Source organism: Monodon monoceros, unplaced genomic scaffold (assembly GCF_005190385.1).
Source record: "Monodon monoceros isolate NGI ecotype Baffin Bay Population unplaced genomic scaffold, NGI_Narwhal_1 Super_Scaffold_3, whole genome shotgun sequence".
In the NCBI taxonomy this organism is placed as follows: Eukaryota; Metazoa; Chordata; class Mammalia; order Artiodactyla; family Monodontidae; genus Monodon; species Monodon monoceros.
Window position 1 is genome coordinate 38021659 of NW_021703780.1, and position 14564 is coordinate 38036222.

The 14564-nt window shown below is 47.1% G+C and overlaps 1 protein-coding gene across 1 annotated transcript in view; it reads right to left on the reverse strand.

Moving 5' to 3' along the window:
• Window positions 1–11836: 11836 nt before the first annotated feature.
• Window positions 11837–14564, reverse strand: part of BRPF3 (bromodomain and PHD finger containing 3) — a 34400-nt gene continuing 31672 nt past the window's right edge. Inside the window, exon 13 of the mRNA XM_029243862.1 lies at window positions 11837–14172. Coding sequence (XP_029099695.1) covers window positions 13989–14172 — 184 coding nt within the window. The 3' untranslated portion in view covers window positions 11837–13988. The remainder of the gene's footprint in view (window positions 14173–14564) is intronic.

Genomic DNA, 14564 nt, shown 5'->3' on the forward strand with positions numbered 1-14564 from the left:
CCTAGAGCATCAAGGTTATAAGCATAGGCTCTTGAATCACACAGAGGCTCCGTCACTTCCTGTGTGTGTAGTTGTGTAACCTCCTTGTGTCTCTGTTTCCTTCTCCACACAATGGAGGTAATAACAGTACCAACCTCAGGGGGCTGCCGTGGGGATTAGATGAGGGAATGTGTGTCACTCTGTAAGCATGTCATACAGGTTTGCCGGAGCCTTGTTGGATCCTTCAATCTAAGATAGGCTGGGACCTAGGACCTGCTACCAGAGCGACACAGTACAAAGAAACTATAAGGGACTAAAAATAACTATATACATGCACAGTTGGGGCAATTATGAAGAATAAGACATAAAAAGGCCATAAACTTACTGCTATTTCTGAGGTGCTAGGAGAAAAACAGGGTGAGCCCTGTGCATGACTCCTGCATACAGCCCCACCGAGGGGGTGGGCAGACCACCTAAGCTACCCCTCTGGCCCGACCTACCAATCCGCCCCTACCATCACCCCATGTAAGGGACCAGCCCACCCTCCTAGGAGAGCGAGCAAGGGAACCCATTATTTGTTTTTGCTCCCAATAAAGCCTTGCCTGAATTCCTCGTCTGGCCTCTTATCAATTTCTATGGATTAAAGAGTCCAAGGACCCGAACTGGTAACAAATCTCTTCCACAGTGTTTTTCAAGAGTGTTCAGTGTGGGTTAGACAAAATATTTTCTCTCCTTCTTTTAAGGATAAGGACAATTGGGCAAATGAAAGCACAGCAGGGCAGCATAGCAGACAGTTGGAGAGAACTCAGGACTGCAGGCAGGATACTGGGTTCAAGTCCTGGCTCTGCCACCAGTGCCCATGTTTCCTTCTATTCTCTGGGCTTCAATTCTCTGCTAATCACGGCTATTCAAATGTCTTCTTGGAAGCCTTAAGTGACCAAGACTAGCAGGAAACAACAATTTGGTAAAGGTTTAGAATTCTGTAATTTGGGCTCGAGAATGAAGAACTCTTTCAAGATCTTCTCCCAGAACAGGAAGAGTCAGTTAGGAAGGAACAACAGCATTTTCCTTGGGCAAACTTGAGGAGTCCCCTGCTTGTCCTCCTCACCCTTCTCCCCCTCCTCTGTTCCTCCTTGGACACAATGTGACTTCCATCCTCCACTTTGCCCCCAGATACCACCATAAACAAGTTCTCAGATCCTTTCCCACCATCTGAAAGAAATGCACTCAGCAAACATGCACATTTACCTTGTCAGCCCCAAAAGGGCAGGGACTGTGTCTCAGTCCACTGCTCTGTGTATGGACTGAGACACAGAGCAGTGGACTGAGGCACGGTCCCTGCCCTCCTGGGACTGACGTACTATAGGGGCAGACAGAGGCAAGCAAAGTAAACCAGTAAAATATACAGTGGAGCAGGTGGAGCCGGCCGAGAGTTGGATTTAACCGGGCTGGAGTTTTGCCAAGTGAGTACAATCTAGAAAGCTTGAGGTACGGGAGGGGAGGCTGTAGACAAGAGAAGAGTTGTAATCACTAAGATGGAGTTGAGGCAGGGAAAGGAGGGGAGAAGGGATTTGAAGGGGACAGTGAAAGGTAGTGAGATCAGTGGACTATGGGGCCAATGGGAGTAAAGGCTTGAAGAGAAGAACTAGAAAGAGCTTTGAACATGGGATCTTCAGAGGGCCTAGGGCTTGAGTGTGGGGCTGAGTAGTGAGCCAGGGAAGATAAGATCACTGGGGGAGAGGAGGCCATGGAGCAGGGAGGCCAAAGCATCAGTGGATCGGGCAAATGGATGGTGAAAGCACTGAGCGTAGTGGCAGGATGAGTGGGACAGAAGACAGTGAGGTGGGAGTGAAACTGTGTGGGACACTTTAGGACCTCTCGGGTGTACAAGCCACCCCTCCCATGTTCCCCATCTCTTGAGGTAAAAGGCTTTGCTTCAGGCCCCCCCTCAGTTTCAAAAGTCTGGCTCAAGAGTTAAAGATTAGGAAATTCGAACACACAGAAACAAAGAATAGCTGTTGGGCTAGGAAACATAACAATTTAGACTATAAATCAGTTACATAGCAGAGTCACTGAATTCCCAGTTCCCTGAAAGATATAGATAACGAGGTCTGACACACATTCCTAAACTGTTTTTACACAAACCAGACTTCTCCCGCCTCCAACCAGGAAAACAGCTGTCCACAAGCACATAGACCCCCAGGCTGGTTGGGACCAGAAGGTTGATGATGTTGATTCCCAAAACCTCACCCTGTTACCTCACTACCAACCAGCCAGAAGAATGTAACCCACAGTACTAATATTGCCTTTTAAAACCCTTCCCTGAAAGCCACTGGGGAGTTTGGGTCTTTTGAGCATGAGCTGCCCGCTCTCCTTGCTCAGTGCCTTCAATAAACACTGTACTTTTCTTCACCACAACCTGGGGTCAGTAGATTGGCTTTGCTGTGTGTCAGGCAAACGGCTCCAAATCCAGTTTCTGTAACAGGAGATAGGACCTTCAGATAATTTGTAAATAGTGACAGTGGTGAGAGGAGGAGTTTGTAAAGTCATATTTAATAGTGTGATTTAATGTTACATTTGAGTAAAACCTCTTCTGTTTTATTGTAACAACTATAGAGAAGGAGAAAGCTGTTCACAGCATGAAAAGCAGGACTGAGCATTAAAAAGCTGACAAAGACCCGGGAGTACCTGATTTCACGAAGGATCAAAGCTGTCAGCCTAAGGGATATAGCTCTACTTGCGCAATCATAAAGCAGCCCTAAACTGGTGGGAAGGTATTTAGATTTTTATGGGTGAAGGACCTTCCTTTTTTGTTTGTTATTTTATTTTATTTTGTAAAATGAGCACGTTATTTATTTTTTAAAAATTTTTTTGGGGGGGCCATGCCGCACAGCTTGTGGGATCTTAGTTCCCCAACCAGGGATCGAACCCACGCCCTCGGCAATGAAAGCGTGAAGTCCTAACCACAGGACCACCAGGGAATTCCCCCAAGGACCTTCCTGTCATCCCTAAAATACCAAGCAGAGAGCCACCATTTCAACAGAGGCTTGAAATAATATTATAATGATAATTCATTAGTGTCATATACTAAAAGCCATTGACTGAGAGCCAGTGGTATAGAGAAGTTAAGAAAGTGGACTCTGCTTGGGTTTAAATCCCGGCTCTGCTACTTACCACTCATTTAACCTCATCTGTATGAGGGGGATAATAATGTCTCAGCTTCTGAAAAGTAAATGAGCTGAGAGGTTGCCTGGAGCGTGTGAGGACTCAAAAAATGTTGGTTAGATATTCTGATCTTTCTAATCTTTGTTGGCAAATAAACAAGAAAATAAGGCTTTGAAGGCCCTGGCCATTAGTTCTGTGTAGGGAAAAACAGCCAGAGAGTAAGGCTGAGACAAGGGTCCTACCTCAGCTAATTGCATTTCAACAGCCCCTGGGAGGTAGTGTGGCCCAGGGGTAGTGAATCTGTGCTGGGAGTCAGAAGCCCTGGGTTTCCGTTCCTCCTCAGCCTGAGGCCAAGATCAAGTATGGCCAAGGGCAAGACAGGGTGTCTCTGACCCTCAGCTTACCCACCTGTAAAGTGGGGATGATCATTCTGCCAGGCCCACACACAAGGTCGTTTTGAGGACCAAATGAGGAAATGTTCCATGAAGGTTAATGGTAACTCAGTTCACCTGTGTTGAGTGCCCACCTACTGTGTGCTGAGCACAGGAGAATGAAATTAGGCCTGCTCTCTCCCTAAACAAGTGCCCAGAAGACAGGACATGTACCCAGACAGCCAGAGTCTATGGGAGAAAGTGCTAAGGGAGTCTGATTACGGAAGGAAGAAGTATCTTTATGGTTGAGTCTTATGAGCAGATTCAGGGAGGATGTACTGAATGGTGCCCAGTGCACTCAGCAGCTCCCCTTCTAGAGCCTCATCCAGCAGATGTACCTGCTCACACCAGACGACCTGAGGTCAAGGCTGTTCACTGTAGCAGGCTTTATAGCTGCATAAGTTCAGAGCCCCCTAAAACACCCGCCAAAGAGAGAATATGTGGGCTCTATAGCAGAATAAGGAAAAGTTCTTTGTGAACCGACATGTCAATTTGGGCTTCCTTCCCCTTCCTCTGGATGCTCTCAGACCCTGAACTTGCGTCTACCATAGTCATTTTCATGGGCTCCTTGAATTAGGAGTGTCCTTGATAACAAGGAAAGCTATGACCTGCAAGTGCATGAACATAGGCCCCACTGGGCCCCAAGCCCCAGAGAAGGGTTACTGTCCTCTTTCTATAAAGAAAATGAGGCCCAGGTTTGCCAGGGCAGCACAGCCAATAGATACTGGGCTGGGATTTGTCCTACGACTGACTTCCTGGTTGTTTTATGTATCTGTTGCTCCGCCCCCTTTGAGACTATTCATTCTGTAAGGGCTGCGGTCAGTTTTCTTATCCTCTCCTTCAGGGCCAGGCAAAGTCCACCCCCTTAGGAAATATTAATTCTTGAGATGGGGATGGTCCTAAGAAGGAGATGCCGGGGTAGGACCGTCCCTAAGGAATCTGTGTGTGTGTGGTGGTGGTGGGGGTGGAGTGTAGGGGTGAACAAGTTGGTTCTGGGTTGGTTCAGAGGGAAGGGGGGAAGATGAGCATTACCATCTGAGAGAAAAGGTGTGGTGGTGAAACAAGACAGGACAGATACAGTTCCCATCTTGGGAACTTGGGGAATTAAGGGAATTTGCTGGAAGCGGACAGGTGGTGGGCCAGAGGGGAGCAAAAACCATCTTCCATTTTCATCTAAACGTCTCAGAAGGTCCCTATGTAAGAAACCTACATATAGACTCCCTCAGGTACAGACACACTTTACCATCTCTATACAAAGCTATTCATTGCAGAATTGACTGTAAAACAATGGAGCCAACTCAATGTCTATCAATAAGGAACTGGTTAAATAGTCAGATTTCCATATGATGGACACTTTCCAGTCCAAGAAAGGAGGAGGAAGTCCTTACCGCTCTGATATAGGACAATTGCCAAAATATATTTTAAGTAAAAAAATTCTAAGTGCATAATCAGGGAAATAAAAAATTTAAACCACAATGAGTCATGATCCCACATGTATCAGCCTGTAACATTTTAAAAACTGGTAATTCCAAGCATCGGTGAGGGCGTGAAGCAAAGGGAACTCTCAAAGAGCTGGCAAGTATGTGAACTGACACAACCACTCTGGGAAACAGTTCGCCCTTATCAATAATGTGTGTTCCCTAGGCCCCTGCAAATGCCCCACAGAAATCCTTACCCCAACCAACCCCGCAAACATACATACACACCAGGAGAAACAATTAAGAACATTCACACAAGCACTGATCCTAGCAGCAAAAAATTGGAAGCAACCCAAATGTCCTTAAATAGTGCAATGAAAACTTAATTGTGGTGTCTTCATACGATGGAATTCCATACCAGAGTGAAAAGGATTGGCATCACTCAACTGAACCTCAAGACCCTTAATCTAATCGTGGCTGGGATACAAGCAAGCTGTAGAAGACTGCAGGCAGTACACTTCCTTCTCTTCAAAATCCAAAAAGGTGAGACACTACCCCATACATATTGTATGGCGACATGAACATATGGCAGGACTATAAAGGAAAAAAGGGCATGATAAGCATCACATTTAGGACAGTATTTAGGGGAAGAAAAGGTGAGGCTGGGAAGGGCCACAAAGAGGATTTTAAAGGCCCTGTTTCTTTGTCTAGGAGAGGTGGTAGGTACCAGGTGGCTTATTGTATGGTTTTTTTTTTTAATAGATACATATTGTATAACTACTATTTTTATAACTAATCAATATTTAATAAAAACAATTTTAAAAAATGAGGGCTAGACCAGTGTGAACAGTGTGCTATCATTTGTATAAAAAAAGGGACACATACACCCATAGACACACATGTGTGCATGTGTACACATACGCTGATATTAAACTACCTCTGGAAAGTTACATATGCAACTGGAAAAATCGGTTGCCTCTGGGAGGGGAACTAGGAGGCTGGGGACAAGGAGGGAGACTTTCCTGAATATTTAAATTTTCTAAATCACTTAAATCAATTGGAGTTAAAAATAATAAAGAATAATAAAATTTGAAGAGAGACTGAGAGAGGGAGACACAGAGGGGAGGGAGAAAGGGAAGGGAGGGTGTGAGGAAGGGAGGAGGGAGGGACAGGGGCAGGAGGAGGGGGAATGGCGGGGCTCTGGCCGCCAAAACCTTCCAAAACATTGGGAGTGTGTCCAAAATCATAAGTGGACCCAGAAGCCCCACTGGACAGCCCAGGGAAGCCTGTGTCCTCAGCCCACAGCTTGGCCTAGACCCCAACACGTTCTTGCACCTAAGGACAGGGCTGGCTTCACACGATTGCCCACATCAATTCGGGCTCTGCAATCTTTTGTTTCCAGAGGTTTGTTCCCAAACAAGACTCCCTCTCTGCGTCTCTTCCCCTGACCCTGTGGTCTTATCTCAGACCTTCGCCCACCTGTGATCTGAACAATTCCTCTGAAGTCGATTTAGTGAGCTGTCATCCTTGATGGCTCTGAAATGTGTGTCTGTGTCACCAAGGTCAGCCAAAAGCAAATAGGCCCTTTTCATCCCCTCTTTAATCCTCCCCTCAAGGACCCGGTGTCCTTTGCTCTACTGCCTCATCAAGACCTGCTCGCACATTCTTTATCACGCTGGGATAACAATAATTCAAAGGAAACCAGGGCCAAAGGCATGTCCCCAAGGATCATGGCCTTGAGAGGTAAAGGCATGAAGTGCTAATGGAATTTCAGATACCAGCCAGTGGGCGAGGAAGGATTTGGACACAATGTGCAGGGGGTGCCTTCTGCCCTGCTTGTACCCAGGATGCCAGAGGAGTGAAGTATTGGCAGTGTGGGTCTGTATGAGAAAGGAAGCCCCTGAAGCTGGGCTCAGTCCCCCAGAGTCCAATGGCCAGGGGTGAGGAGGAGGGGGCCAGGGAGGATTGTGTTACTCTGAACTAAGAAGTTCCTTATTCCCCAAAGAGCCAAAGCAGGATCTGGGTGGCACCATAGTACAGAGGTAGGTGCTAAGAGAAGGCTGAGCCACACAGGACAGGATCAGTTCTCCCACCTCACCCATCCCCTCAATGGGGGGTTCCCTAGTTGAAAACACCTTGGCAGTTCATAACTCTCCCTTGGGAGCAAGGTAGTGTTGTACAGGAAGAAAGAAGCCTTGCTGTATGATGGCTCTTAGCGGAAGTCATTCAACAAGCAGGTCTAGAGCAAACGTCATGGGCTGACAATACTAAGTGCTGGCAAGGATGTGGAACACCTGGACTGCCGTACACGGCTACAAGAGTGTAAATCATCCAACCAATGGAAAACTGTTTGGTAGAACTACTAAAGCTAAACACACACCCAACCAGTGACCTAGCAATTCCACTCCTGGGGATTTTCTGAAGAGAAATGAGCATTGTGTCCACCAAATGACATGTACAAGAATGTTCATAGCAGTGTTACTATGGCAGCTCAACATGGAAACAACCTAATGTCCACCAGCAGGAGAATAAACACACTATGGTATATTTGTACAATAGAATACTACTCAAAACAAGCTACAGCTACGTGCATAACAGGAATGGAGCCCAGAGACATGATATTGAATGAGAGAAGCCAGACAAAAACGTACACACACTGTCTGATTCCATTCATATGAAGTTCAAGAACAGGCAACATGGATCTATGGTCATAGAATCCTGGATAGTAGTTACCCTTGGGGGATGGGGGGAGTAGATATTGACTAGGATGGAACATGAGGAACTTTCTGGGGCACCGGAAATGTTCTGTATTTTGATCTGGGTGGTGGTTTCATGGATGGTTACAAATGTAAAAATTCACAGAGATTCAAGGTTGTGTATCTTAATTACTGTATGTAAAGTTGTATCAAAAACAACAAAATTTGTTTCTTGGTCTAAAGCTCTGTTGCTCTGGCCCCCTGACGGGCCTACTCAGCAGCTGGTTTTGCACTCAAAGGAGTGTTGTGTCCACCTTGGAATGACCTTTCATGCCAGGTGCTGGTGCTGTACCAGAGGGCAGAGAGCAAGAACTTCTCAAGCTGAAGAAGAATGTATATGGCCTTTTGGGGGCCATCTCGCTCACAGGCGTTTGAACATGGGGTGGAATTTGGTCCAAGACTTATTTCCATGGAAATGTACCCCCAATAGCAAAAGTTCTTAGGATGGAGAACTATAGCTCTTATTCAATTTCAACTGTTAGAGTCTACCAATATCTTAGCAAAATGACGGGAACAAGCAAACAATAACAGGCAATGGTTGGCACAGGCCAGTTCATGATACTTAGCAAGTGAGAAAAAGTTAAACCTGGGCAGAAGAGCTGTTGGGCCTTGTGTTCCAGTCATGCTGAGAACTTCTGCAGTGACTGCAGACAGCTATCAGCTGATTTCCCAGCAACCCAGTACAAGAAACTAAAATACATGCATGCTCTACAAAATGAGACAGTGAGGAATTACATTAAAATGGTGGAAATGGTTATTTCTAAGTGGTTAAAATAGTCTTACTTTCTCCTTTGCACTTAAAAATTTTTCTTTTCCCAAATTAGATAGCAAATAACAAATTTTATATTCTTTTGTGACCAGCTCAGATAAAATCCTTCGGCAGTCTTCTGGACTGTGAAGCTGGGGTGGGTGGGGAGGCCCTCCTCTGGACCCCTATGCATCCTGCACTCTTGCCCACCAGGAACCATCAACATTTCATCCCCCCAACTATCTTTACGGCCACAAAAGAGGCCAATACAAAGCAGAAAGAAAGAGGAAGGAACTCAGACACTGCTTCAGAAATGAGGGGAGTTAGACTGAAACCTTCCACTTCCAACCAGCCTTACAGGTGCCAAGCAAAGGACACACAGTGTTCTTTGAAATAACAACACAACAACCCTTCTGAAGTTTGGGAACAATTAGCTTTTTCTACTCCATGTAGCCTGTGAGTCCTAGCCCTCTTAAGAATATTAAAATTGTAGAGAATACGAACATATATGTAATTATATTGCAATATATATAATATAGCATGCAAAATATAAGTAAATACAAATACATCTTTATCTTTTTCTTTCCACCCTTTAAGGGAAAGGACAAGCAGAATGGAACCCCCAAGTGCCAAGGTCAAGTCAGAGTTCCCCTCCAGCTCTGGCTCAGACACACACCTCCCTGGCCCCTCTTCTCCACCACACAGTCAGGCAGAAACTTCTTTCCCATCTTTTGAAGAAACTATTTTCCTCCTTCAAAGACCTCCCTCCTTTCTTCCTGGTAAAGGCCAGACTGTCTGCAGTTGGCAGGACCAGATGTTCACACTCCTTGCCCTACAGATACTGTGGAGAGCCTGCAGAGCCAGAGGCAGACAAGGCTCCCATACTCAATCTCCCTTCAGCACCTGTCCCAGAGCCTAGCAATCCTACCATTCACCCCCTCTTCTCTCAAAGCTCACAGCCTGGCCAGGTCAGAAGAGTCTATCTGAAAAGCAAATTCACACTCAAGTGTTAATAGCAACTATTACACTAATGAAAGTGGCCAAGCTGACCAGGGTTTTGGCAAATGCTTTTAATGATATTTTTTAACTTGCTAGGAAAGTGAGATTTTCTTTTCCTGGTTAGAGTGCCTCCACATGCTCCAGTATCATATTTCAGACTTGAGGCCATGAATTTTAATAACAGCAGTGATAAAATTAATTAAGGAAACCTCTACTCACTTCTAGGGCTCTGAATATGTGGGTATGGAGAGAGCAGAAAGTGCTGGGTTCTGGATTCTGATCCAGCACTGCCTCTTCCTGCTCTGTGACGCTGAGCACACCTGACCTGCCACTCTGTGTGAAATGAATTGGTGGGGGGTGGGTTGGTGGCTAGATGATCCTTAGGGTTTGACATTGTGTCAGGCCCTCCCTGAGAACCAGATATCTCTGAAGGCGCTGTCTCCATCCTCTGTCCCCCAGCCCCATCCTCTAAACATAAGGGGCTTTCCTCAGCACTGCCCTTGCCCCTCCCTCCCCTTGGCCATTCTCCTAACTACACTGATGGGCTTCAGTGGCTCCACATTTCTGTCATCTGCTCCTACCTTCCTCTGGAACTCCAGGTCCAGTTCCATCTGCTTGCTGGGGGGTTTTCTCAGATGTCCTGTAGGCAACATAAACTGATCAGGAACTAAACTCTTCCTCCATCCTCACCCGCAAACCCACTGCTGGTCCCTCCAGCCACACAGTGACCCTGCCATAACACTCCTTTTCGACTCTGATGTCTAATTAGTTGCCAAGCTGCAATCAAGTTTCTTCCCTATTCAAATCCTTCAATAGATGCTGCCACCTACCATGTACTAATGCCTCACCCTGGCTTTGGGGTCCTCTATTAAATCAGTCTGAGAGAGGCTCAGAGAGGCCCAGTACCATGCTTGAGGTCACACAGCAAGTGAGTGACAGGGCTGTTAATCCCAACACACTGCCTCACTCCCTAAATTGTTTCCAGTCAAAGGGGATGGCAGTTGGTCACTGGAGTTGGAATACACACCATACCTCCCAGAGGCTGCCCTTTGTTTAAGCTGCTTCATCTATTTACAATGACTTTATCCTTCTCTACTAAAATCCTACTCATCTGGTCATTTTTCCTTTATTTGCAAAATGTTCTACAGGGTGAGCTTGTAATTTCGCTCTAAATTGCTTTTGTAATTCAAAATATAAATTCATATATAGGTATTTTTAACCCCACTTGAATTAATTGCTTCATTCTTCTGGAAGCTTTTTCAGAGTTGTCTGCAATGTGTCTTATAAATCAGGTTGTTAGCTTCGTGGGATTAGGAGTGTGTAGCTTTGCACTCTAACACATAATATAAGGACTATCAGTACATTAGAGATACTTTGTTAATGTTATACCAGATTGACAGCCTTTACACTTCAGTGACTTCAATAAGGATTTCAAAGGCCCTGTGGAGGAGGTGATCAGGAGACTCCTGTGTCCTCCAGCCACACACTGAAATACATAACTCCCAGTCAAGCACAGGAGCCAGGCAGAACCAGAGAGAATGGGTCAAGGAAAAGCTATCCTAGGCCCAACAAACAGTTTGTCTCAGGGAATACTCCTGCTTCTGCTCAAGATATCCCTTTCCAGAAATGTTGGAGCCAGAGCCACAGAGAGGGGAGGGAGGTACAGAACAGGCCAGCATAGCCTTGAAATGCTATGGAGCCCACAAAAAAAGCCTTGGCCAGATCGTCGTCCCGCAATTCTGCCACCATTTCTTGGCTGGCTGACCTTGGCCAAGTTTTTTAATCTTGCTGGTCTGTTTCCACATCTGCAAAATGAAGACCAGGTAAGTTAAAGGCTCACTTCCAGCTCTAAAAGGAGTCAGGCTCATGTTCTGACTCTCTGTGTGTCCCGGCTCCCTCCCTCTCTATAGAATGGGGACGGCAATAATGTCAAATGAGGCGGCAGCAGCCTACACACTCCAATTCTGCAAGCTTGGTGAACAGGTGCCCGAGATGTCCAAAGGGCCACTTCTCCCACTGAACAAGGAGCAGATGCTCCTAAAGGAATGGGGCTACAGAGCAGCCAAGGCGTGGGAAGTAGGCTGGACCTTCCACAACTCCCAAAAGGCAGTGCTGTTGGGGAGGAAAACGTCAGAAATCATTCTTGCACCCCTCCCAGGGGTCCAAGAGACAGACGGGCAGGCAGACAGACAGAGAGACAGAGCCCTGTCCAGCTGGGAGTCTGCAACAGCTAGACAACCCCATTCTTAATAGGCCCTGGTGTCTTGAAGAGGGGGAGGGCTGCAGAGATTAGGAGGAGAAGGGCAGGCCCCACTGACGACATCAAACACACACAGCAACTGCTGCCCATTAGAACATTTATTTCTCAGAGAGAAAATAAGTTTAAGACAGTCATATTACAGTAGGTAAAATTAACTTTTGTATTCTTTACAAGCATAGATTTTTCTCTGTTTATTACCTCTCTTATACCATCTGTTATAAACAATTCTAGAAAGCAAATAAAGTCACTTTCTACAATAAATAGAGCATCGTGTGCTTCACAGCAGACGCGACTGAGACACATAGGCCCCATGCCACAGCAGGATCTGAGCCGTTTCCCGTTCTAAAAGAGCAGTTTTAAAAATGAGACTCAGAGAGAGACTGAAAGATTCAAAGAGACTGAAAAAAAAAAAAGGGAGAAAGAGACTAAGAAAGTATTGGGGGGAAGAGACAGACACAGAAAGAGAGAGAGAGAAAGCCCCGAGATCTTACAACACAGGTTGAGACGAAGGTCACATAGTCCACAGCTGACCGACTACCTGGGGAGGGGGGACGCATTGGCTCCTTTAAATAAACCACACTGTGTGCATTTAAAATACTCAGCCACACAATGGAGGACTCCAGTAATGGAAACTATAGGCCTGAATAATTTAGAACAGTATTTTACAATTATATACACTATGTCCTTCCCTAGCCATAGGCTGTATTGTAGTTTTATTATTGTACAAAATCCAAAACCCCATCCTTTATGTTATAGAGAGTTTTGTTGGTTCCCTTTTAAACTCTGGCTCATGTCCCAAACATATAAGAAGTCGTGGCGGTTGGTTGGTTGTATTTTTAAAAAGTGTGTAAAAATGGCAGTGATCTCCCCAGTGACTTTGTTTTGTCCAAAACTCCCCTATGAAAAATTTAAAACAATTAAAAAGAACGTCAGGTTAAAAATCAACATGGCAATCAGTGGCCTGCAACCTGGCCCTGCAACTTTGGTGCTTAAGAGGTGAAAAGAAACATCCAGAGAACAGGCATCGAAGCCTCTGAAAGTTGTGTTGGTTTGTCAGTCAGCATTCCCGTTTCACAGTTTTTTTTCCCTTCTGTTTTTGAGAAGGTAAAGGTGGAGAGGGGGTTGAAGGAAAACAGGGAAAGGGACAGGGGGTTTGAAATAAAAGACTGTGTTCCCTGGAGTTCAGAGCAGCAGAGGCTAGGCAGGGCAGAGCGCAGGACAGGAAGATGCTGGACTGCAGGCCCCACGCCATCCCTAGTGGTAGAGAGAGAGGCTAGAGGCTGCAGGTGCAGAAAAGGAAAAGCCCACGAGGAGACGCTAGGAGGAGTGAAAGGGCAGACCCAGCCAAAGGGCACAGCTTCACCCAACAACCCTCGGAATCCACGTGGACAGATGGACACTGGCACAAGCAGCCTGGTCTGCTGACAGGAGCCCGTCCAGCCTGAGCCCACCTCTCTGCAAGACAGAAGAGGGCTGGAGGGACCCTGCCTCAATCTAAGCAGGCAAGTTCTCACAGGTTGGCCTCAGCTGTTTGTCTGTAGCACATGTAAGGGGGTGGGGAGGTGTGCTGGTGAAGGGGTCACCCAAGTGGTAGGCTAGCAGCTGGCCTCAAAGGGAATGAGCCATAAAAAGAAAAAGATCAGTTTGGTGATGGTTTCTGTCAGTTTGGCACAAGAGGAAGTTGGGAAAGGAACAAGGGAAAAAGAGAGACTGGGCAGAGGTACAGAAGATGGGACAGGGAAGAGGTATGAGGACGGGTGATAGAGAGAGAGGGTGAGCTCCGTGAGATTCCCCGTGGGACCCTAGTGTATCCACAGCACCTCTGGGGTCAGTGTCAGAGCCTCGCTCACCCTGAGGTGTAGTTAGTTAGGAATGGGTTGGAGGGGCCAGGCACACCCTTGAGAAAGCCCAAGACCTCTTGCTTTCTGGGGCCAGGTCTATCTCCTCGGCTGGGCCCAAGCCTCACAGCTGTTTCTATTTCTAACTGGTTCTTCAGTGGACAAGCCCCTGAGGGAGCTCAGGTGGGAGTTTTTGGCACACAGCAGGCCCACCAGGGGAACCATGCAGTTTAGTCCAAACTGGGGCCTTGTCCTTGGGGAGGATACAGCCCAGTCCCTGGCCTGCCATGGAAGGGGCAAGCTGCCAGCCGTACGTCTGGCTGGGGCAGGAAGAGGCTTCTCTGTGCCCCACAGGACGGAGGCAGGGCAGGCAGATGCAGGCCAGGCCCTGCCCTTACAGGTAGCTGGAGGTGACAAAGGAGTGGGGTCCCCGCACTCGGCTCAGGTGGATCATCGCACGGTCGTAGGCCACCTGCACTGACTTGCGGATGCTGGTCTTGCGGCCTTCCAGCATCTTGAGCTTGTCCACAGTGTCTTCCACACCCAGGGGCAGGACTTTGTCCCTCGGAAGCCACTGCCTAAAATACAAGCACAGTAAGAAGGCTGGACCATGGTGGGTCCCAAAGGAGGCTCTTCTGGACCCACTTGCCCAGGACCAGCAAAGCCAGGGGGAGGGGACAGGGCAGAGGGAGGCAGACTGGGATGCCACAAGCAGGAAGCCACCAAGGGACTTATTTTGCAGCTGGGCCCAGGACACTCACTCAGCTTAAGACGGTTGCCAGAGGGAAGCCCGTGTGCCCCCAGGGAGACTAGCTGAGTCATCTGGAGGGCTCTGAGCCTCACCCTGCCTTGCGGAGTCAGGGAGCTACAGCTAGGAAGTGGAGCTGATGTCAGGAATCGATGAAATGATCTCTGGTGGGGCCTGCACCTGGTGTTTTTTAAAAGGTCCCTGAGTGAATATAACATGTGG